The sequence below is a fragment of the Manacus candei genome, unplaced genomic scaffold (assembly GCF_025592945.1).
Source record: "Manacus candei isolate 608988 ecotype Guabito, Panama unplaced genomic scaffold, ASM2559294v1 h1tg000057l, whole genome shotgun sequence".
Lineage (NCBI taxonomy): Eukaryota > Metazoa > Chordata > Aves > Passeriformes > Pipridae > Manacus > Manacus candei.
The window spans coordinates 9945561-9970966 of record NW_026138105.1 but is presented as its reverse complement, the minus strand read 5'-3'; the positions used below and the strand labels follow the sequence as shown (position 1 = coordinate 9970966).

General features: G+C 38.9%; 1 protein-coding gene across 1 annotated transcript in view; it reads left to right on the top strand.

Moving 5' to 3' along the window:
* The window catches only part of TAF4 (TATA-box binding protein associated factor 4), a 36435-nt gene extending 11528 nt beyond the window's left edge, over positions 1-24907 (top strand). The window contains exons 3-16 of the mRNA XM_051803473.1: positions 9530-9696; positions 10427-10546; positions 12208-12327; positions 13058-13180; positions 13437-13526; positions 14623-14874; positions 15059-15203; positions 15717-15831; positions 16476-16645; positions 17285-17415; positions 18040-18165; positions 19565-19621; positions 19706-19825; positions 23387-24907. Of these exons, the coding sequence (XP_051659433.1) occupies positions 9530-9696; positions 10427-10546; positions 12208-12327; positions 13058-13180; positions 13437-13526; positions 14623-14874; positions 15059-15203; positions 15717-15831; positions 16476-16645; positions 17285-17415; positions 18040-18165; positions 19565-19621; positions 19706-19825; positions 23387-23554 (1904 nt within the window). The 3' untranslated portion in view covers positions 23555-24907. The remainder of the gene's footprint in view (positions 1-9529; positions 9697-10426; positions 10547-12207; positions 12328-13057; positions 13181-13436; positions 13527-14622; positions 14875-15058; positions 15204-15716; positions 15832-16475; positions 16646-17284; positions 17416-18039; positions 18166-19564; positions 19622-19705; positions 19826-23386) is intronic.
* The last annotated feature ends 499 nt before the right edge of the window (positions 24908-25406 follow it).

Genomic DNA, 25406 nt, shown 5'->3' with positions numbered 1-25406 from the left:
CCAAACAATGAGGTGTGGTGCCATGCTCGAGCCTTTCTGAAATGGTTTGAGGGGGCAGCAAGGCTGCAGTAAGTTGTCTGCACACCTTCCTTCAGTTTATTAACCAAATATTTCTGTGAGGGAGGGTTAGATTGAGAACCTCTCTCCGAATGTAAAATAACATCAGGTGCACTCAGCCGAAGTGGTGGTGTGGCGAGAGGGACCAGTTGTGCTCACGTGAGTCAGAAGTACCAACTCTGAGGAGTAACACTGAGGAATTGCAGCACTGGTGGCAAAAGAGTTGATGGAGGTGACCAGAAGAGTGTTTGCTGAGGGATCAGTGAGGGATGTCAGGAGAAGAGATCTGGAGCAGGGAGGCTGAGAGTAACTGAACTGTGTGGAAGTTAATAGACAGGCGTGAGGAGTTGTTGGTTTTTAATAGACAAATGTGCAGTTGTGTTTGCAGTGGTATTAAGGGTGGATTGGGAGAAGATACAAGTGTTCATGCCCTGAGCTTCAACTTCTTATTTCCTTCCTTTCTTCCTTTTTTCCAGTGTATCATTTGGATTTCTTTCCTTCCCTGTCCTCCATGGGGGAGGGGGAGAGAAGGCACTAATTATTTATAAGTGTTAGTCATACCCAGTCATTAAGCTTAGTCACTACTCAGGACTGTGCATTTGATGGTTGGTAAAAATCAAAACGAGACCTGATTTTGTTTAAAAGCTTTCTGAATTCAAGCTTACAGGTGTGAAAATAATTCTGTTTCTGTGTGCAGACTAACTGAAAAAGCAGAGCTATTTAATAAATGTTGCTATCAGCCAAATGACATGTAATATCATGTCCCCTTGATAGTTTGTATTGAACTTGCAGGCGTAGTGTTTGGCATATTCTCAAAGCAGAATAATTTCTGTATGGGCAGTGAGAGAGGCATGAAATCCCAGAGGAGGATGTGGAGGGAACCTTTCCACTGAGACTGCCCTGGGGAGCTGTCAGTCAGTGGAATTGTCCAGTGTCAGGTCTCCACAGCTCTGGGTGAAAAGGTGACATCAGCAAAAGGGTTTTCTCACTGCTAAAATTACAAAGGGTGTATACCTAGAGTAGGGCATTCACAGTGGGGGCAAATTAAAGAAATGCTTTTTTTTATGGGGTTTCATGCACTTAGTTGTTGTAGGGTGTTGCTTTTTGAAGGAAGAAAACAATAATTTAAAGCATTTAAGGCATTACTCCTCATTAAGTATGTGTGTGCAGACTGATAAATGCAAAGTAGATTGGCCATTCCCATTCAGCACCAACCTTGATATGCCTTGGTTTAGACAAACTGTTTGTCACAAATGAAGACTAGCTGAGTTTTAAAATCTATTTAAAATAACAGAGGAAAAGAATTAGTGACACTTAATTTTGTGTCTTCCTTTCTGAAAACCAAATCTGATTTCGGTGTAACTGCATTATTGTATGATGTAAGTATATTGAAACTAATGGCAGAGCTAAATCTGAATCACTTGGAGATCAATAATTAAAGCAATTGGTTTAGCTCTTGATAGTGTTTTTCTTAGCTCTTTCTACATCAGACTAAAGACAGATTTGTGTGATGATTGGGTTGCAATTTAACAGAGCGCTCTGGTGTTTTGGCTTTGTATGCTTGACTAGAAAGGAATGTTAACACACTTTCAAGGAATATAGCTTTCCAGAGAAGTCAGAATAGTTTCAAATCACATTGTTGTTGAAGCGTTTGTCAGTCGTTGCTATATAAATTGATGTATTTCCCAGAACAATTCTCACACACCTTTTCAACTGGGCAGGTAAGATTTTTTCCATGTGAGATCACTGTTAAATTCAGTCGCTTTTTGGCACTCCAGCATGACGTTATTCCTTTAATCATATTCTTAGACAACCTGTGAATCAATACTTTACAAATGATTCGCTTCTTCACCTTTTAGACAGTACAATTGAGTTCTGTAATTTGAAACTGAGTTCTTACATAGTAAGAGTAAGTGAAAGCTTTTAAAATGAGGTTGAATTTTTTTGTCTGTTGACTCTTTAGTAAGAAAAAAGAAGCAGCTTTTCATAATACAAACTTGTGTACTTGGTCTGTACAAAATACTCTTTCTGGGCACTGCAGTCAGGATTCTTGAGGATATTTGCAAATGTATCTTTCACCCACCTTGGCAATAATCATAAATCAGCTGTTAAAGAATCAGCGTTTCCGAGACCATAACGATTAGTTGTGATCTGTGTGTGCAGGTTGGGCGTGTGCAGAAAGGGGTGATGGCAAACAGTGGAGTGCTGTAGTAAACTGATGTTGTACTAAAACTTTTAGGCATTGGATCTGGGTAGAATTTTACTTTATTCCAGAGTGGCAGGAGTTGAAAGGTAAATCAAGTTAGGTGCTTTTGTAGTTCTTGTCCAAAACTCTGTGCTGTGCCAGTCTTCACTATGTGTAATGTTTACTGCCTGTTGGGAGAGACTCCAAGTGTTTTGTGTTAGAGATGTTCTGAAGCAACCCCTGACAGTCATGGCATGTTTTCTCATGCTAAGTTGTAGCTCACCTTCAGCACAGCAGGTGCCTTTCAGATGTGTGGGCACAGTGTGCACTGTGTGCTCAGTGCAGCTGTGCAGAACCTCATCTTCATGGCTTTGGGGTGCCCATTCCTCTGAAACAAGCCATGAGGGAATCTGGTACACACTCTCAGGTTGCTCCAGTGTGCTGGACAGCTCTAGCTCTGCTGGCAGTTTTATGGCCTGCAGACCTGCAGCTGAGCAGGGAACATATCTGCTGCTAACTCGTGTTTGTACAGCCTGACCTCGTCGTGCCAGCACAGGGGAGGCACTACTGGAGCAGCTCAAGTCACACATAGTGTTCATTTTGAGCTGGCTGGTTTGCAGGACCTGATACCTGCACTGTGGAGACTTCTCTGTCAGCACTGTGGTTATCCTTGTGGAGCTGAGATGCCTTTGTAGAAGTCACGAAACAACCACGTTTGATGAAACTCGAGAGCTTGGATCTCTGATGGTGTCGAAAGCTTCAGCAAGCTCAAGTAAAAGCTTTTTCTGGATTTCTTGTGCAGCAAAGGTCACCTGAGGTTCTAAGCACCTAAACTTAAGCCAGAGCACCTAATGCAGCTGGTGCACACCTCTCATGGGGTGTGAAATAGTGTGTCTTCAGTGACATCTAATCCACAGCTGTGTTACCATTTACAGTTCTGTGTTACTCATCTCGATTTGTAGTCCCTGTTTCTCATGAGCTGGTGTATAGATTGTCCTTCATGAGCTGCTACACATGTGCTGGTTACAAATGCTGCTTTTTGACACATGCAAATAATTGTAAGTGTGCTAGAAGTTGTCTGGTGTTAGGAAAGATTCCCTTAATTACCCAGGTTTTCATAGAGCTGCAGTGGACCAGCAGACTTCAATAGGTTCTTTCTGCTTTTCCTGGCCTTTCATTCCTGTAGAGTTAGAACTTTCCCAGGTGGGTCAGTTACTGTGAGAGAAGGAATAGTTGGACAGCGCTGATGTGAGTACCAGGTTATCCATTTCCTTTTCTGGAATAAGGGACATACATCACTTCTGCTAAAGCTGTTCCTGTAGTTTGTACAGGCAGCTGTCTTTTTCTCCAGCTGTCTATAGTATTCCAACTTTTTTGTATTGGAAAAATCGTAGAAACTTTGTGCTTTTATAAAACTTCTTTCATCTCATGGTCCCTGTTTTACCTGGTCCAACCACCTGCAGAACCTGGACTCGTCCCCTTTGCTTTAGATGGTTTTTGTGGTGTGTATGGCAACAACTTGCATAACCTTACAGACATTTGCTTTCCGTTTTGTTGCAACAGAATCTCTTCTGACAATTCCATAGGGATACTCTCATAAAGCTTTCTCCTGCTAATATGGCACAGCCCACATAGGATTACTGTCAGAATTTTCTGCCATGTCAAATGTTTGCAGCATCTTGCCACAAATGAGTGTGCGCTTGAGAGCTTAAGGCCCAAATGCTTTGACGTGGAGATAACCTCATAGTGAACTTCCCTGGCAAATCTAGTTAGGATTTGAAGATTTGTCAGATGTCAGTGGACTGTATGATCAATAACTTTATTTTCTAGAGGTGTTTGTAAGGACTTTGATTTCCTACACCAGAAGCATCAATCCTCTAGTTATTCTTTCAGGCTTGGACATTCTTTCTGAACACCAGCATGTGTGTGTATTGATTCTTTGCTGCCTAACCTGACCCCAGCTGTTTTTTCTTGGGAAATAAAGTTCAGTTACCTTTCTACTTTTAAGAAGAGAATTTCCTCAGGAGACTGGAAAAGGATATTCTCCATGCACTTTCAAGATCATACACCCATTAATTCTTCTGTCATGTCTCAGCTACTGAAAAAAACAACCTATTAAAAGTCTAGGTTCTTAGTAATAGTTCTGAATTGATCTGGATTAGACCATGAGCTACACTGTGGGTAATGAGCAAAATCTTTAAGCTTGAACCTTCTGTTCTTCTGTTCAGTGTCTGCATTAGGAAGAGAGATGTTGTCCCTTGGGATCTGATAGGATCCTGTCTAGGGTTTGTATTTCACAGATAGGCAGAAGTTTTGTCCTTGCACACTGGTATGAGACAAGCATGGGCACACCTTTTTGTGGTCCTCTTCTCACCTGTGGTATGGATGCAGTCCCTGAGACATGGAGCATTTGTCCTGAGAGGTGACACCCAGATACTCCTGCTGGTGTGGCAGTGAGAGGGGACAGTCTGCTGGACTGGGGATTTCCTCAGAACATTGATCTGAAGGTGCCTGCTATACCCGCAGCAAGTTTTAACTCTCTCCTTGAGAAGTCCAGCTCCTATACATATTATTAATTAAGATTTGCCAGCAAAAACTGGTAACAAAACAGGAAACTTGTGTGGGTTTTTTTCTTTTTGGATGTAGAGGTTCTCTAGCAAGAATGTCTTGGGAATTACACAGATAATCAGAGTGGTCTGCAAAGGCTACACAATATTTTATTAGTCTTCTTTATTATTCTGTTATTTTTTTTCTTTAGTCTTTGCTAAGCCAAACCATGTTTCAAAGAAATAAGGAAGAGGGAGACATTTGAAAAAAGCCTGGTTTGTGTTTTTCTGACATGTCCTATGGCCAGAGCTCTTCACTTTTGATTCCAGTGCGTAATTTCACAAGTTTTATTAATTAAAAAAAAAACCACCAACAAAGAAACAAACCCCCAAAGCACAACACTTTGTAAATGGCAATGCCGATAGCAAATGGAAACACAAATAAGCAAGAGGCAAAGACGACACTGTAGAATCATGCAACCACATCCTATAATAATGATGTTTTCCCTTCCAAACACTCTGGTAAACAGGAGAGATCTGGGAAGGTCTCCACAACAAGAACACGTGGGATGACCATTGTACTGGTCAAGAGCACAAGTCCCTTTAGCTTAAGGAGCAATCCAACTCAGTTTTGTTAATCCTTCATTTGGAGCCATGATGAATTGTTTAATTCAAACTAAAATATGAGCCTCTTTCAGGATTCTCTTAAGCCTCTGACTTCTAACAAAAATGGTAATTAATTTTAATTTTAATTAGTTTTTTAATGAGAGACTTGGAAAGAATGCTTGAATATTTGCATTTTTAATATTGAATATGATTTTAGAGTACACGTGATCAGACTGTCTAGGAAAAATAAGGCAGAGAGATATTTAAAATGAACAAGTTTTATTGTCACCTTTTTATAATTGAACATTTCCAATTATCTTTATTAGCTGTTTGAGCTTAAATAGTAATTTATCCATTTGTGGAACAAACCCCTGGATGATAAACTTGAAACAGAAAGATCTTTTTCATCCTTTTTCATCCTACTTTAAATATGTTGCTAAATTTAATTGAAACAGTGAGATACCTTATAAAATACTAGCTATCTACTAGTACCTGGTGGTCAGTTCTGACCTGGTTCATTCAGCATTTGCAGCCTTATGCACTGGAGTTTGAGGTTATGATACTCACCTGTATTTAAATATTTAAAATATAAGTTTTGGAACGTAGGAGAAAGAAATTTGTTTTTCTACACATGTGTCTGTCTGTCCTTCCTCTGTTCTACTGCCACAAATGGATCAACTGAGATTCACATATGGATGGAGAGAGGAGGCTGTTACAGTCCTACACTGACGTTGTTTAGAAGGAGGAGATAAATGGGGCTTTCTTTTTAATTCTTAATCAAGTTAGCACCAATGAGCCTTCTGAACTTCACTGAAAATCCACTTAGTGCCAGCCTGGGTGTAGTTTTGGGTTAGTGAGTTCCTTTTTTAGCTAATTGGGTTGGAAAAGAGTCTGTAGTTGGGCTGGGGGGAGAGAAGCTGAGAGCGCAGCTCCACCTCCCTTTTTAAAGAATTCTCAACAAGGCTTGAGGGGTGTTATGTGTTTGTTCAGTCAAAACTTACTTGCCTGCAGACTGTAGTACTGGTGAATTGCTGCACAGAAATTTCAGTAACCAAGTTGATCACAATCTGAATTTTTACACCTTGTCCTAAATCACTCATACACCGACATTCCAAGCAGGTAAAATGTCTCATATCATCATACCATGATTAAAGTTTATGCAAGACTAGTCAGATATTAGTAATTGTCTTTATGTTTGTATATAGCCCAGTGTGTGTGCACAGGAATTTATCAGGGGTAGACCCTGAGATAATGACACCTTAGAAACTCTCTAAGTTGAAAATAACTGTGTATCAAATTTGAGTGGGAATGAAAGAACTGTTCAAATGTAGCTTTGTATGAGTTACTTTTTTATTATGACTTCAGTACTTGACGGAAAGTTCAGACTTCCCATAGTTAGAAATGTAGCAGGGTAGTACTTAAAGTCAGGGTTTGAATTACAAATGATTGTTTTATCTGTCTGCTGCCAAAAATTGAACTTTCTTGATATGTTTTCTAAAGCTCACATTACTGTGCTTTTCAACTGTCTGTTTGAGCAGTTGTGCTATGTTAATGTGTAGGCATGTTCTAATTTTGCATGTAGCTCAGGGAGAATATTTCATTGTTCAGACGTTGTGCTTGCACTCTATGGGTATCCAGCCTTCATTTTGTGGTTATTTCCCCTCTTTTCTCTCTTCTCATTCGTATTTTGGGGAGAAAACCAGTTAGTTGACAGGACTGCTGTGCCAAAGGGTAGTTGTGATGTTGCAGGGCATTAGTGGGTGGTGCACACCCATTCTTGGGACTGATGTGTGTGTTGAACTGGAGACAGGAGCAGTTATCACAGAGCTCTGATGCTATAAAAGTTTCTCATATGCAGGTGAGGGGTTATAACTTGGTGCTTTCAAATAATTTTAGTCACATTTCACTGGGAGAGAAGTTTAAAAAACAATCCCCTCTTCCCAAACTACAGTTAGTGTCTCTTATGTTGCTTCTGTAAGGAAAAAATATATAGCTTTAAAGAATTTGTATGGTACATTAACCTTAGAATATCCTAGGGAACCCCAAAAATGGTGAGTTTTAAGAAAAAGAGTTTTCTGTGGGATGTCAGTATAATTCTGTGATGTTTAAGGACTTGATGAAGGCACAGTCATAGGTAGTTGCATTGGGCCTTTTCCATTGCTAGAAACTAAATAGTACCCAACAAGCCTTAATATTTGATGTTGACTTGAAAATAGCTCCTCTAATCAGATTTTCACTGTACTGATGTTTTCAGTTATAACAGTATTGAAGATTTCCATTGATTCAGTGTTTATCTGCTTCAGCTGATTATTATGAGGAATGACAAAAATGGGCAATGTGAGTTCATTTCCCAGGATTTTGTTTGCACATTGGAAGAGGATGGCAGGTTCTGTATGTGCAGGAATGAGCTTGATGTAGTAGTAGGTCACTCTTTAGTCTTTAAAATGTTGAATTTCTCTTTTTTTTTTTTTTTGTCAGTAGCCCCCTCCCTGTAGCATGAGGCTGACTGAGATAAAGCAGTGATGGTTCTGATGAGCAGCTGACAGGATCAAGCTCTGTGTTCACTATTAAGGCTTTTAAGGTTCTCATAAGCTGTGGTGATGGTGTGTGTGCCCTTGCTGTTTTAAGGAAAATACTTCTTCTTCCATAAGTTACAGGAGAAAATACATTACTGTTTGGAATGGCTTGGAAAATAGTTTTTTGGACTTGACAGCTGAACAAAGAGCATTTATTTCTGTAGTCTGCAAGACTATAAATAAATTCCACCCCCCTTTCCTACAGAAAACCAGTCTGAGAATATTTGTTTCTAGATGTAACTCTTGTCCGTAGCACATTGTGGGTCCCTCCTTAACATTTCTAATTAAGTTGCAATAGAAAATCACCTTTTGGATGTAAACTAGTTTAATGTCTCTATATGACTGCTTCATTAAAAGAGGGTTAATGTAGAGACTGTATGGAAAAATTAGGGGCAAATCAACTAAGGCTTTTCTTTTGAACACGTTTTTGTAGAAATAAGTATATGGATTTTTGCAGTTTAACTTTCAAACAGTCCAAGAAAACTGTTTGAGGCATTGTCTGTAAACATTTTGGCACTTCACCTGAATAGAAAAGCAAATAAAAGCTCGACTCTTTTGAAGTAGTCATGCTCTGCAATGGCATAGACCAGATCTCCAGATATTGTTGGGGAGCGTGTGTAGGCTTTTGATTCACTGAACAACACTTCAGAAAAACTTTCTGATTTCAGTAGTGCCTCTTGATTTTCATGGTGAAGGTTCCTCCTGTAGTTGCTCACAACTAAGTTTGTTTCCTTAGGTGGCTTTTTCAGAGCTGATGAGGTCTGAGGCTCTCCTGGGCTGACTGAGGCGTGAGGAATGAAGGAGCTCTTGGAAAACAGTTCATGTTGTCCAGATCCTGTTTGCACGTTCAAGGAAGAGAGAGTCTCATCTGAAAATCTGCCTGTTAAAAGCTGTTTCCCTCCAGCTGCCCAGTGGGGTTAAGTGTATTGATCTGAGTGACTGAGCAGGGAATGACGGCCTCATTTCCTTCTCTGTTTTATTTTTCTTTTGGGGTGTAACATGGCACAATGCAGCCTGTTGCTGATGCACATGAGAGAGATTATGATTTTATAGCCACTTTCATTACTGAATTGGTTATGGGAAATTAATTTAGAACTTAGACAATTGTGTTCCTGTTGATGCTAGAGCTTATGTTTGATTATTTTTCTTCCCCTCTTAACAGGAATCTTGCCTAATGGCAGGATTTTCTTTTATTTGTAGTGTTTCATAAAACAAATTTCTTAGTAAACAGCAGGTAGGATTTTTACATGTTACTAATTTTAATGTTGAGTCACATGGAATATTTTTTGTTGGGGCAAATACACCTCACTGTGTTCTGATGCACAATATACTGAGCATTTAGGTAGAGAGGTATTATTTCTGATATTAAGCTATTCTACACAAAATGTCACAATGCAACCGGGTATTTTGATTTTATTCTGAACCTCTTTTGTTAGTTGCTTAGTCCTTCAGCAGGACATTAATTCCATATGCATCCAACTTGGATAAAAAGATCAGAAAAAGATGTTCTTTCATGTTTGGAAAGGATGTGTGTTGCTTGACCAATATCTGTTTTCCAGGCATGGTCCTCGTGCGCAGTGAGAACGGGCAGTTGCTGATGATCCCCCAACAAGCCTTGGCACAGATGCAAGCACAGGCACACGCCCAGTCCCAGCCTCAGAATACTCTGACTCCTCGTCCTGCTACTCCGACCAGTGCACCCCCAGTGCAGATATCGACAGTGCAGGTCAGCTCACTGATTTGTAGGGCTAAAAACTGTAAGATCTATTTTCTTTCTGTGAAGAATACACCAAAAAGTAAGGAAGGTATGGTGTTAGGGATTGAAGAAACCATAGATCTAACTGGGGCTATACAGGCTTTTCATAGATTCATAGAATGGTTTGGGTTGGAAGGGACCTTAAAGCTCATCTCCTTCCAGCTCCCCTGCCACTCGACCAGGTTGCTCCAAGCCCCATCCAACCTGGCCTTGAACACTTCAGGGATGGGGAGTCCACTTCTCTGGGCAACCTCTGCCAGTGCCTCACCACCCTTATAGTAAAGAATTTATTCCTAATATCTGCTCTAAATCTACTTTCCACATGGTAAAGGTGATGTATTTTGGTCCTAATTCTGTTACAGCTTGGCTGTTACTCATCAAAAATATTTTTACCTATCTGGATCTCATTAAGTTTAAAATTTTGATACAGAGAAGACCTCATATGGTTGATGTGTACAGCTCTTTTCCCCAGAGAAAATGTAAGACTAAAAGAAAAATGTGGATATGGGATACACTGAGATTTTGACAGTTGCATTAGGTTCAAGTCTAAAATTCCTTCTCACAGTTTTCTAGTGGTTTCGATGCATCCTTTGGTATCCGTAGCAATATTAACTGTCCAGGGACAAAATACTAGATAAGGTAGAGGATATTTAACTACGGGCACTGATGTATTTGTTTTTTTTTTTTTCCTCTTCCCCAGGCTCCAGGAACACCCATTATTGCACGACAGGTGACACCAACTACTATTATCAAGCAAGTGTCTCAGGCTCAAACAACAGTGCAACCCACGACAACGCTACAGCGTCCCCCGGTTGTGCAAGTGAGTGTGTAGGAAAGTAATGTATAAATGAGACTGCCAGACAGACAGGAAATGCAGTTGCTAAGTGCAGGGAAGAAATGCCTCCTGGATTATCCTTTCTAAAACACTGGCAGCTCTCAACGTATATTTCGGATGTACGGGTATAATTTTTTATATCTGTGTTATTATTATTTCATGTTATACCAATATGCATCTCTGTTTAAAGGTATCCTGTTAGTAGTTTGTATCGCCACAGAGCTGACTAAAACAAAATGCCTTTATGTCTTCTGCCTCAAGAAACTGACAGGAATTCCCTTTGGATTTGGAGCTGTGGTGTTATTCCTATGATGGATCTGCAGTCCTCTGAATTCTGCAGCAAAATTTACAATTGCAAAGGCAACTGCACTGGCAGCCTTCTCTCCCCCAAACCTTCTTCCTCTCACACAGGTCTCTTCTTTGGTCTCTTCTAGAGACTGATAACTGAAGGACAGGCAGTGGTGTCAGTCTGGACTGTCCTCTCATAGCCTGGCCTCTGGCTTGCCTGGAAATGTTTTTTTGAGAGATGGTGGTGTGAGTTTAAAAAACACTGCAAGAGTGTGAAATTCTCCACATGGCTTCCAGGCAGCGCTGATACAATATGATTGCTGTCGCCTAATCTGTCTCATTGTGCTTTCTTCATCCTTTGAGTAGACAGGATTAGAGAGTTTTAATTTAAAACATGCAGGTTTTGCTATGCATCCAGTTAACCTTTTTTCCCTCAGAGAGCCTTTGCCTATGCCTGTGATCTTTCCAGATCTAAGAGTTAATTTACCTAACTGAGTCCCCTTAATTTGCACTGCTGTTATACTGGACAAAAAAAAAATAAAGATCATTCCATCTGCATATTTTATGCTGTAATGAGCACACCATGGACTTCGTTTATCCTGATTTAAAAAAAATGAGACAAATGAAACCCTTGTCTCCTTCAGTTTCTCTCAAAATACCAATGAAAGTTAGCTTTGGCAGCACTGGAGCCTCTTTTCTTGTGCACCTTTATATAAAGAGCAAGTTTACAAATGATTTATTAAAATTCTGAGTGTCAGCTGTAACTTGATAGGAATTGCTGTCCCGGGGTTGTTGTTAATAATTAGACTGTGTTGGAAGTCCATGAATGAGCTGTGTACGTGAGAAGTTCTTGTTTACAATGGTGATTCTTTAGAGGTGATGTTCCTGCTTTGAGCTGCCGATCTGTCTACAGAACTAGCACAGTGTTTTGTCCCATTGTTCATCACAAAGACCTCGAGAAGATCCGAGCTTTTGTCATAGTGCCTTTTTAGAAATTCCTCCCTTTGGAAGTGGCATTTAACAAAACAGGTAGAAAAAGCTATTGCATTCACAGGAATTCAGCACTCGTTTAAGCTGTGTTTTTAAACCACAGTGGCTGAAGATATATTTATGGTATTTTATTCAGTGACCAAAAATCGCGCAATTTTTCAACTTTTGGGATTCCTGTTTGGAATGTGTTTAGTGCCATCTGGTGGCTCTTTCTGTTCACTGCAACCGAACACACATTAGTAACTTATTTATAGTAGCTGAGAAAGGTGTTCTACTGTCCCAGAGCTCGTTTTCTGTTTTGATGGCTCAGGAAAACAACTTTTTGATATCTTTCAAGTAAAATAATCTTGTATTTGTATTCTCTGCAGCCTCAGATTGTTCTGGGTGGTACTGCACAAACAACCACGCTGGGGACAGCAACAGCTGTACAAACTGGAACTCCTCAGAGAACAGTGCAAGGAACAACGGCCACCTCCACTGCTGCCACAGTAAGACACTGCTAAATTTAACATCTCTTTGTTTATTCACATATACATGTGTTCATGTATGTATATATATACACACAAAAATGTAAATACAGAGAGAGTGGAGAGCAGTGAAGATGCAGGAATTCTGTGAGCCATTGGTGTTGAAAAAGTAAACTTTAGTAGAACCATATAACTGAAACGTGTGGATACAGGTCTCTTGAATTTTGATAAGTGTCAAAGTATTAATTTTTATTTCTGTAACAGTTTTAAAGCACTCATTTTTTTAAAACGTGTTTGATGTATTTTATAGAACAGTGAATTGTTCAGTACTGCAGAGTAGTATTAGTATGACAAGGGATAAGAAGTTGGCACTGATTCATTCAAGCTCCATGTTTCCAGGACTGCAGAACAGGGAGAATCCATGCACTGTGAAAGAAAAGCTTTGCTATTTGTTGTCCTGCTAAAACACTTATTTTCTCATATGCAATGTGCCATTATTAAAATCATTGACATTTCCTTACTTCATGAAGAATCATACTTTCTTACATTTTGATAACAAAAATGTACAATACATAGATATATGTGAAGTAAAACCATAATTTCAGTCTGGTTATATCTTAATAATTGAGGAACATAAATCTGTAAATAATAGTCTGCAGTTATGAACTTTATTTCTCAAAGTATATGATCAGATCACATATGAAAGAGTTTATCTTCATTTCCCTGTTTCCCTTCTACTCTTCCTCCTAAGGAAACTATGGAAAATGTGAAGAAATGCAAAAACTTCCTGTCCACATTAATAAAACTGGCATCATCTGGAAAACAGTCTTCAGAGACTGCGGCCAATGTGAAAGAATTAGTACAGAACCTGCTGGTAAGAAAAGTTGAAAAGTATCTGGGCAAATTCAGACTCAAAACTGAGTCTGAATTATTTTTCTTCAGAGGAGGAAGTTTATAAAATCTGAGATAAATTAACTTTGCTTCTTCTGAATTCATAGTAAAATTAGTTACTACCATAAAGCTATTGGTGACTAAAAATAGTGAAGGATTCTAAAGCCACTTATTTCCAATAAATTGTTACTTTTTTTTTTGTATTGAATGTTTGTTCATTTGGTTTTTCTGTTTTAAAGGATGGAAAAATTGAACCAGAAGACTTTACCAGTAGGCTGTACAGAGAACTTAATTCTTCACCTCAACCTTACCTTGTGCCTTTCCTGAAGGTAACTTGTATGCACTGCTTTTCTTTATTTCTGTGCTTACGTATCAGCAGCAATGAACACAAGCACATCCTTTACCAGTGTAGATAGAATTCCAAAATGATGTAAAGGGAAGTTTTAAACGGTGCCTGATTAGGCTTTTGCTCCCTTGGAAAGTATTTTTACCTCTGAGTTCCAAGAGTTTGTTGGTGTGATTCTTTGGCACAGTCAGTAAGTAATGTAATTTCTACCAGTGTCACATCGCAGCTCTTTTGAGAAATCTGAAAGGTTTTCTTTCTCTGACTTAGACCAGCAAACGTATGAATTGATTTATTATTCTCTTTTTAGTCCTGGAAAGAAAACAAGGGATTGAATTATACAGAAAACTGTACCTTCTGGGCAAATCTTTTCCCTGGGCTATATAACTCTTTGTATGGATAAGCAGGAAATTTACCACCTCTTAATAATAAATCACATTTGTCTTAAATTTTGTAGTAATTGGACACATCTCAAATTAGTGTTTATTCCAAAACATTTACCATCAGAAAATCATAGAAAGTACGACAGCATTGAATAGTAAGAGTGTAACTGCTTAACTAATGTATGATTAAGGGATATAGTTGTAGGTGTGTGTTGACATTTCTGGGTTCTTAAATGCTTGTTCAACCTTGAGCTGTTCCTGAGGATAAAAATTGTTGCCATAAGAAAACAGCTGATTTAAGAATCCAGTAAAACACTGTGGTCTCTGAGCTATTCTGAAATCCTCCTTGGTGTTCCAGTATGTCTTTCAAGCCTTCACATGTAGCTGGGAACGTGTGGAGAAGCACAGTCAAGGAAGGCAGCATGGGCTTGGGTTGTTAAGTATGTACCAGGGTTCCAGGTAGGCTGCATAACCTAGATGCCCTTGATATCCAAAAGGCATTGTCCCTCTGTCCTGCTTATGAAATGTGAGCAGCCTGGTATTCCTGCCTGCTCACTTGCCATCTTTTCTCAGGTGCACACGGACCGATCCAACAGATTGAAATGAAACGCAGTGTTTTTCTCCAATTCATATTTCCTTGTGTGAGGACTAAAAAAAAAAAAAAAAACCAACGAAATTCTTTCCTTTCCTCTCTTCCAGAGGAGTTTACCTGCCTTGAGACAGTTAACACCAGACTCTGCAGCTTTCATTCAGCAGAGCCAGCAGCAGCAGCCGACGACGCAGGCGACGATAGCCACGATCCCGTCAGCGGCGGCCGTGCTGCTCAGCTCCTCGCAGCGCTCGGCGGGGAAGGCGACTGCCACTGTCACAAGCACCCTCCAGCAACCTGTCATCAGCCTCACTCAGCCCACACAAGTTGGTGTTAGTAAACAAGGCCAGACCACGCCACTGGTACGTGAGCTGAAGTGCAGCCTGAAGTGGTTTAGCTCAAAGATCTTGGAGCTCTTCAGAGAAACTAGCTACTGGGAAAAAAAGTGTAGTTTAAAATCCGTCTTGATTAAAGTGCTGTTAGGGTTTGTTCTTCCCACTTGATTGTCAGATTATTTACAGTGCTTTTTTTCCTTGTTACTTGCAGGTTATCCAACAGTCTCAGAAAGCAGGGGCATTGATAAGGCCTCCCCAAGTAACGTTGACACAGACACCCATGGTAGCATTGCGGCAGCCACACAGTCGTATTATGCTCACAACTCCTCAAATTCAACTGAATCAACTTCAGACAGGTAAGAGGTCAAGATACCTGGTAAATGCCCTATTTGATGGCATTACCTGAAGTGTAGTTTTGGGATTGCTTGTCCAGAGAAGTTGGCATCCCATCCCTGGAAGTGTTCAAGGCCAAGTTGAATGAGGCTGGGAGCAACCTGGTCTAGTGGAAGGTGTCAAGGCCCCGAAACTAGATGATCTTTAAGGTCTCTTCCAACCCAAACCATTCTATGATTCTATGAATGTCAGTTCTTAAATGCCCTGGAGCTGCATGATGGCTTTTGTACTACTGCTAAAATCTTCAGTGTGTAGTGCCGTAGTGGCTGGGGATACACATTCCTCAGGGCATTATTTACAGTCAGAAATGGTTGTGGGTGCTGGAATTGTGTGGGAGGGTCCTGCTTTTTAGATGAAATGCTGTCAGAAGCTATTGAGGTAAAGTCTTTGTACCAGATCTATTACCATAACTAGCTGTGACTGGCTTGTAAATCCGAACTCTAACTGATGTAGTACAAATCTCGTCTGTCTTGCAGTACCTGTGGTAAAACCAGCAGTATTACCTGGAAACAAAGCTATTGCCACTGTTTCAACACAAGTAGCTGCTGCTCAGAAGAATAAACTGAAAGAACCTGGGGGAGGCTCTTTTAGGTGAGGCACTGGATGTTTGTGCTTGTGCTGCCTGGGCAGCTGAACTCTGGGCCTTTCCTGGATGCTGCAGTGGTGCTGAATCCAACTGGGGAAACTCACAGTAACCTAGAGGTGGATATTCTGAGGGCAGGTTTGCTTCTTCATTAAAGACTTCAACAGACAATGCTGGACATATTTGTGCCAGACTGGTTTTAGCATTTAGCTGGCACTAAACCTCATAAACAATTCCTGCCCAGACAAGCTAATGGAATTCATTCCTTTGCTTCTCTCAGCTCTGCTTGAATTATTTGGATGTACAACCTGTCTAAGTGATGAGGGCAGATTATTATTGTTTTGTGGTAGTGATTTGTCTGGTCTCTTGTTTCTTAAGGTGTTGAAACAATTCATAAGAAGGGATCTTGAAAAAGCAGGAACTACAAAATTAGTGCTCTTTGAAATGAAAGGAGTAATTTCTCATTTGCAATTAAATTAGTTTTATCATGTAAGAAAAGCAAATCAAATGCAAAAATAAAAATATTCTGATTTTGTGGAGTTGCACAGGAATTGTGGAATTCATTCTATGCAGCTGTGATATTGTAGCAGTGTGCACAGATAGGCACTCAATATTATAATACGGTATTATAATAAGTTTTCCTTTCTTTAAGGGATGATGATGACATTAATGATGTTGCATCAATGGCTGGAGTCAACCTGTCAGAAGAAAGTGCTCGGATATTGGCAACAAACTCTGAGCTGGTGGGCACATTAACAAGGTCCTGTAAAGATGAAACCTTCCTTTTCCCAGCACCTTTACAAAGAAGGATATTAGAAATAGGTATGTTGTTTTATCTTGAACATTAATAAAACAAATTTTACTACTCTTGGGTTTAATTCAAAGCATTTTCCATGGAAATTGATTTGAATGGTTTAAAGCTGGAGTTGTTACCTTCTGATATTTTCTGGTATATTCTGATGCTTCTGGGCAATCACTTGGCTTATGTAAGTAGAATAGTGTCAAGAGGTAGCAAACCTATAGAATTGTCTTCTAAAGTGATGGCAATCACCACAAAACTACTTGACCTGGTTAAAATTCTGACTGTATAAATTGATACAGTGTAACAAACATGACATAAACAATGAAATAAACTCAGAAACACTTTTATTATGTTTACTTAGTAATTTAGAGTTGATGGTGAAATAAAAAGCAATCTTCAGTTATTTGTTATGCTGTAATATTTGTTAATATATAGTAACTTCATGTTAACAAATGTTAAGCATTTGTTAATATACAGTAACTTTTGTTAAACTAATGTAAATTTTCATGTGTATGCCATTTCCTATTTGATGCTTGTGTGAGCAATACCCAAAAGCATTATTTTGGAAAAGGCATTTGAATTTTCATGACTGAGAATGACCTCACATTTAGTTCTGTTGTAACATATTTATTTACAACTGACTTCTGTCCTGATTGTAGGTAAAAAACATGGAATAACAGAAATCCATCCTGATGTAGTTAGCTACGTATCGCATGCTACACAACAAAGACTACAAAACCTCGTGGAAAAGTTATCAGAGACTGCTCAACAAAGGAATATTTCTTACAAGGTAACTGTATTTTATTGCACAAACCAGGTGACAAAATTGCACGAATTCAGCAGGCTGTCGTGCTGGCTGTAATGCAGGAGTTCAGGTGTTGTTTATTCTCTTTGACTGATTCATCTGCCATTAAGTTATTAATACACATGGGTGACTAGAACTTTTCAACTTGCATATACAAAATGGTTTTAAGACAAATGCTGAGAAACTGTGCCCCTCCCCTTTATTCATTATGTCAAATGTTTAGAGTCTGAGTGATTGTACAGTCAGACAGACAGATAAAAGCACTATGAATTCTCAAGAGACTGTTATGTGACAGATGTGTGTTCTTAATAGATGCAAATGGCTGAGCAGCGTTTAAAAAAGCCACACAGCTCTGTGAAATATGTTTGAGAGGTTAAAGCTGTGATGATATTAGTTTAGAAGTCAAAATCTGATGATTCATGGACTAGAACAAAACGCTTTTAAGAGTTCTAGCTGGTTTGACTGGTGTAAATATACACCTGCTATTTGTCTGAAAAGGACACCGTGAACACTGGAGCTTTGAATGTATATGTTTTCCTCCAGTACAGTACAAGTTAACAGCTTTGTTTTTAGGAAAGTAATGAGAAAACATATTTGCTGTATTTTCAGGATGATGAAAGATACGAACAAGCAAGTGACGTTCGGGCACAGCTCAAGTTCTTTGAACAGCTTGATCAAATAGAAAAGCAGCGTAAAGATGAACAAGAAAGGGAAATTTTAATGCGCGCGGCAAAGGCAAGTGCTTGGATTTCACACGTGGTCGCAAAGTGTCATTTTTGACATCAAAACAGCAGAGTTTCTTTTCCTTCTAAAACACTTGCAGTGAAGGGAAAGACTAATCTTCAAAGATGGGACTTGATGAGTGTGTTCTTAACTAGAAGTCAGTTTTGCTTTTCGTGGTAAAGCACGTGAAACAGCTTCTTTACCAGTCCCATTGCACGGTCCCAAATTAAAGTAGGCCTTAAAAGTTAGTTTTTGCATTTTGCATTGTGAAAAAGATGAATTTATAGCTTGGTACTCTTAAATGCAATAGAGAGGTTATAGGTGTTTTGGAGACTAGAAATAGAACTCAGAAAGATTTTTACAAGTTGGAGGAATACAATAAATAAGAAGCAGTTGATGTAAACATTAAACTGTGGGTTTTACTCAGTGAATATAGAATGAATATGATTAGATAAGAGCACCCTAGAATAATTCACAAAACAACCTAAGGCTTCTGTTGATTTCATGATCCAGTATGAATTGATAATGTCAAAATTCAAATTTATTTTGTTGTTGGTCTAAAGAACGGGTGGGATTAACAAGAGTCAGGATTTGATAGGATGAGAGGAAATAGCCTCAAGTTGCATCAGGGGAGGTTTAGATTGGATATTGGGAACAGTTTCATCACTGAAGGGGTTGTCAAGCCCTGGAACATCCTGCCCAGGGCAGAGGTTGAGTCACCATCCCGGAAGTATTTAAAAAACATGTACATGTGCCACCTGGGGACATGGTTTAGTGGTGGGCTTGGCAGTGCTGGGGAAACGGCTGGACTTGATGTTCTTACAGGTCTTTTCTAACCTAAGCAATTCAGTGATTCTAAAAGTATGACGCACACAAGGAATTGCAGGTGCCCAGTGAAATGGGCAGTTGCTGATGTAAATGGTCTGTGGGTCAGTCAGCTGCAGTTTGTTCACACAGGAGCCTGACTTGTATGTGTAGGTGTAGCAGAAAGATCTATTCTGAATAAGTGCATAATTACACAGCAAGGGGAAGAATTTTTCCAAAAAGTACAGGTCTTATTCCTCTTTTCATATGCAAAGTGTCTGTACCCAGATCTGTGTAATTTGTCTCTTGTAATGGTTTTGTTTAAGGTATGAATGCCTGGCTATTCCTTTGCTATCTTTAACAAAGCAGAAAAAGGGGGTGCTTTTTAAAAAAACCATAAGAAACAGGAAAACTTCTTTTAATTTTTAAAAATTGCTTTCCCCTGTTGCCCTCTCAGGGAGTGGTAGGTATTCCCCACTTCCTGCTGGAGTTTAGGGAAAGCTTTCATATGCTGTGTAAAACTTACAACCTTCAACTACTTATGTAACTGAATTAATTTTTCTTTCTTTTCCTCCAACCATTTCATGTTCATCCTTTGTCAACACAGTCTCGATCTCGACAAGAAGATCCAGAACAGCTTAGGTTGAAACAGAAGGCCAAGGAGGTGAGTGTTCACCTTAACAGGAACTTTTATTTTGAAAATTGAAAGGAAAGTAACGAACTGTTCTTGTTCTGGCAAATGATGCAGATGCAGCAGCAGGAGCTCGCCCAGATGAGGCAGAGGGACGCCAACCTGACTGCGTTAGCTGCCATCGGCCCCAGGAAGAAAAGGAAAGTAGACTCACCGGGATCTGGATCAGGGACAGAGGTACAGTATCATGGTCATCTCTGTGCAAACCTCTCTGTTCAGAGCTTTTTCCCCGAGTTTGTGGGAGCTCCCTGAGCAGCACAAGTGTATTTTGAGTTCAGATTTGCTCACTCCAAGGCTGGGATTGGTTTTTAGCATCTGCGAAGTGGCATCGGGAATAAAATCTGAGTAGTCACAAGTCTCTGTGTTTTGTACCTCCATAGTTTTTGGGAAGATGTTTTTATGGTTGTAGCCAATCTAACTAAGAGTGCAGAGTAATGCTGCTGAGGTAGGTGGGGTGATAGAATTGAATCAACTGCTAAGTTTGACAGCAGGAACTTCAAGTTGTAGAACTTGCCTAATTTCTTTCTTCAGCAGTTGAGTTGCCTTAGTTTTAGTGTCTTCACAGCAGATCAGTTTGACCACTTCCATCTGATTATGGATTTCTTGCATATCCTTGGTGTATTGTACTGTTGAATCTGGCTTTTCAAACATTTCTCTGCAGATTAAATATCAGAATGCTCAATGTCTGATTCGTTTAATATTAATTTACATTCTGGCAGAGGACTACCTACTGTATTTCTAAACAAATGAATAAACATGAAATGATATAAAATTGCTTTCTGTGTGAGATATTCGATGTGGGATTTCTCCACTGTTTAAAAAGAACAAAATCTTCTTGAAAATTGTCATTTGTTGGGCCGAAAGCTCTCTTCATAATTTGAGAATTTTTCCCTGTGGGGCTTTTTGCCTTATGGCAAGTGACAGGATAGTAATAGTTTAATAATTCTGTTTATTATTCCTTGAACATTCTGAATTTTCAGTGCTACAGCATTTATACTGTAGAAAAGCCTCAAAAGAGTTTACCTTGGTTTATGCTGAATTTCTAGAAGCAATAATTTACATGTGCTTGATATAAAATGTTAGGGAACAATCTGAATACTAGTAAATGTTATTTTTGTTTGTAAAGAAATCAAGCCTCTTGAGCATCTTTTAAAGTAATTTTAAGTTTTGAAATATCCTAAAGTGTCTGTGACTGATAATAAGACTTATTTTTATATAAGCTGACAAATAACTGTATTAAAGGTTTATGAATGTGGTTTAAAATTATGAAAATTACCGAATGGGGCACTTTACAAAGATAGATGTGTACACAAATGAAGTTGTCTCAGAGGAATATGCTGAAGTACCTCATGCAGAGTTAATGTTGGCATTGCTTCCTCCTGCATGCTCAGCTGTGCCACCTTAATGGTCTGTTAATGTCACTTAGGTTATGGGATGTATTTTACATCTACTGTGAACACTTGTTTGTATTTCATCTAAATCTGACTAATTTAGTTATCCTGGATTAATCACTTACTGGTTAACCAATTAACTACAGGTTCCCTGGAAATCTAATCTTTTTGTCTGTTTAATTAAGAACCAGCTGCCTTTGATCTGATACTCACAGCTGTGCTTTTGCTGCTGTGTCACTTGACATTTTTAAATTGGGCTCCACTTGTCACCATTTGTATGCAGTTTGTGGTTAAGGCATATTACAAGAAGTGTGGAAAATAAGGTTTGTCATTACTTAGGCACAGATTTGTAAATGCAAGCTTTTGATGTCTAGGAATACTGAATCTTAATTACATGTAAAATCACTTCTAAGTAGTAGTTGCACTGTTTTGTTTCCAAATTCAACAAATCAGTTTGCTGTCAGTTTTAGAGTTTTATGTCCCTGTGATTTTACTGGAAGTTACCAAAAAGCTTCTTAACTTGCTCCATGCCTTGTAGGAGTAGCATAGTCTTTAAAGAATCCTCAAATTTTACCTTTGCATTTAAAGTATAATGGTCTACAGAATAAAATCAGGCTTGAGTTTCTACTAAAGGATATTTGAAAACCAAAAATAAACCCCTTACAGCCATTCTTTCTATTGTCCAGTAATCATATGTATGGATTTGAGAAAATCTAGTTAGCATCCACTGCTCTCCTGCATCTTCTAATTTCCATTGAAGTTGGTGGAAATTAGGGACCTAAGTTGTGCAGGTGCCTTAAAATATCCCTTTGAACATCCAGCCTTTAAGCAGTTCTCAGTACAGGATTTTGGTGATTTGATGTTTGATGGGCCAACAGGTAACTTGCTTGAGAATCAAAACTGACTTCACTGCTGGCAGTGTGGTGAAGCAACTTCACCTGTACTGAACACAGTGTTCTGCTAACCTACAGTGATCATTTCTAGTGCAAGTTTAGGTTGTTTTCCTAATAATTTACACTGATCCTAAATACATTATTTTCCCATGTTAAGTGTGAGCCTCAGCACCTGATTCACGTGGCTCATGCATTAATCTAAATTTTGACTTTTTTAAGTCTGGGCTATTCTTGTTCAGAAAAGTTTTTTAAAATTATCCAAGCTCTCAGGCAGATAAATCTTTTCTTAATAGTGGAGTGTGTTTAGACCTGTTTGTCACTGTGTCAAAGGTCCATTAAAAAAAAGAAAAGGGAAAATCATTCTAGGAAATTAAATTGGAGGGAAAAAGGAACCTATACACGAGCCACAGAATTGTAACCTGTTCCCAAAAGAATTCATTACGTAGGTGTAAATAACCCGTCATCAACAGGCGGCTGCCCGAAATATTCCCGGCTTTAAAATCGAGGGAAAAGCCTGGATTTCGGCCTGCGCGCGCCACCTGCCGGTCCCTGGGCGGTACTGCAGCCTGACCGGGAGCGGCAGTCCCTGATCCCTGTCCTTGCCGGACCGCTCCTTCCCTGCCTTCCTGCTCCTTAGTTTTAGACAAGAGTTGCATTAATCACACGTATCCTATCAGAACTGTGTTTTCTGCAGGTGAGATTACCTTGGAGTTGACCCCAGCAGACTTGCTTTACACCTTACTTGCATTACACAGAGTGCATCCGAAGAGCTGAAGGAGGGGGGTATCTCTAAAGATAGCAAACAATTTTTTCCCTTCTGTTTTTTTCTCCTTTTTTTAAGTGACAAATATAATAATATACTACTTGTTTATCTTGCCACTTTGTGTGGGAAACTGCCAGTGTGTAGCAGAGGGATGAGTGATGCTGAATGATGGAGAAGCATTCAGACATCATTAGAGAATGTCAGGCAAGTTACTTCTAAATATAGTCCTGGGCTTGGTTACAGCTGTTGTCACCAAAAGGAGAGCTCATGGCACCCTGCCATGGAGACTGGGGGGATCTAGGATGTTACTTAAGGCCTCCCAGTCCAGGGAATAGGACTCTTCCCCAGGTCATCCAGAACTCCAGGGCTGCCCTTGGGATCTCTATGCTGGTGCTGTGAAGAATTCTGTCCCTTTTGTTTGGGTTGGTTGTTGGGATTGCCTGTCCTTAGTGCCTTCCTGAAAATACAAACTGTGCTTTGTGTTGGTTTTTTCTTGTCTGTATTAAATATCACCGAGAACTTCTGATTGTTCAACTGTTGTTTATAAATAAGAATTAAATAGAAAATCTCTAATCTGGTAGCATAAAGCTTCCTGTACGTAGTCACTGAGTTCTTACCTCACACATTTTCTCTGAAAAGTTTTGGAATACCTGGGAGCATGGACTGATTTCCTTGTTCTTCTCACTTCCAGGGATCTGGTTCAAGTGCAGCAGTCCCAGGCAGCTCTGGAGTTGGAACAACCAGACAGTTTACGCGACAAAGGATAACGCGGGTGAACCTCAGGGACCTCATATTTTGTTTAGAAAATGAGCGAGAGACAAGCCATTCACTATTGCTATACAAAGCATTCCTTAAGTAAAATGGAAAAGATCAAGGTATTTTTGACGGAGAGACGCCTGAGGACATTTTTTAATATATTTGCAAATTACGCCTTTTTGTAACAAGCAAATGGGATATTGTTTAAAAAACAACCACCTCTTTACATGGAACAGTTTTATATTCCTGTTTATAAATAAACTCTTCAGTATGAGAGAAATACATTTCTGTAACAGTGAGGATACTTACAAGGCCTGTGGATACTATAAAAGGACAATTAAATTTTAACTCATCTCTTGATTGAGTGGCCTTCTTGCCAAACAAGCCATATATAAAGACTGATGGAATCGTTTAGCAAATAACTAGCTACCCTTTGTCAGCCCTGTAGCAGTTTCAACATTAATTGTTCATTTTAGTTCAGTTTTATTCAACTAAATCCATGACATAGGCATATGTCTACAGCAGATGACCTCATTTCATTTAGCTTTTTTTTTTTTTTTAAAAACAGTCAGTTAGCAAAGCAAACTGATTTTTAAAGAATATTTATCTTTCCCCAAAATGCTCAAAAATCTAGAGGGATATACAGTTAATTTTAAACATAACCTCAATTTTAATCACATTATTGCTTATTAGAGGCCCTGAAATTCCATAAAGGAGGGTTACTTCTGAATGTTATAGCAGCATCTGTAAAAATGCATTTTATTTGCTATAGTTTGTAAAGCTGTAAAGTTAAAAAAGGAAAAAAAGGAAAAAAAGAGAAACCTTTTCAGCATAAATATATTTTACTTGCACTGTGTTTTTTAGCTAAAGTGAAAGCTTAGATTAAATAAAATCAAAAGTTGAGAGGAATCATCAAAAGACTGTTTCTCAGTGTGAATCAAGTGTTGAAAAATGGTTGGTGTATTTTGTCAGTAATTGTACATAATTTTTGGCACATAACATAAAAATGGCTATGTAAACTATAATTATTTTGCTAAAAGACTGTATGCAAGCTGTGGGCCTACTTTAAAGATGTCCAGAGCAAAGTCCCTTCTTTGTACCTATTTTTTTATTACAAATATACTAATTGGTTCTTTATATTTTCAGAGGTTATTGTATTAAATTGTCTATTGATAGTACTTTTATGACTGTAAATACTTTGGCTTTCTTTGTGTGAACTCTCATGGTAGAATTTAACTCTCTTGCGTGTAAACTGAATGCTGATCAGTATTTTTATCAACACCTGACAACTGTTACACCCCTTTTATTTTGTCTTTTAGGAAATCCTGTCTTTCCATTTTTTTTTCATGTAAATTTTGCACAGTTACTTGTTCATATGTAAATATTTTACTTTCAAAAATGAAGTTTTTAATTGCTATTGTTTTATATAGGATTGAAAGAAAATTAACTCCTTTATTAAAAACAAATTTATCTGTATTTGCTAATGTATTTTTCTCTCTAAATCTTTTCTCCACTTGGATTTATTTTTCTTGGTAAAGTAAAAGATGAGTCTACCTGAGGGGATGCTGTTTCCTAAAGATGCACTTTGGGGTGGTTTTATATTGCTTTGTTTTGTCAGTGTTTTGGAGGTATGTGACTTTATGAATCTTGACATTTAATTGCTGTCTTAGGGGTCTTGGGCTGAGATCAGTGGATAGTGGGTTTGGTTGTTTTTTAAGCAGGGAAGGTGTCTGAAGAGTTCTGAAATATTTGGGGTTTGTCTAGCGAAGGTTTAATAAAACACCCTCTCCTTGAGGGCAACCCACTCCTCAAACACAATTAACTACAATGGTTTGCAGAAGAAGATGGGACATAAAACACAATTTAGAGCACAGTTATTAAAGAATATAATCAGGGACACTTTTGATTATCAACATGAAAATCTGAGAAGTATTTCTGATGCTCGGTACTGAAAA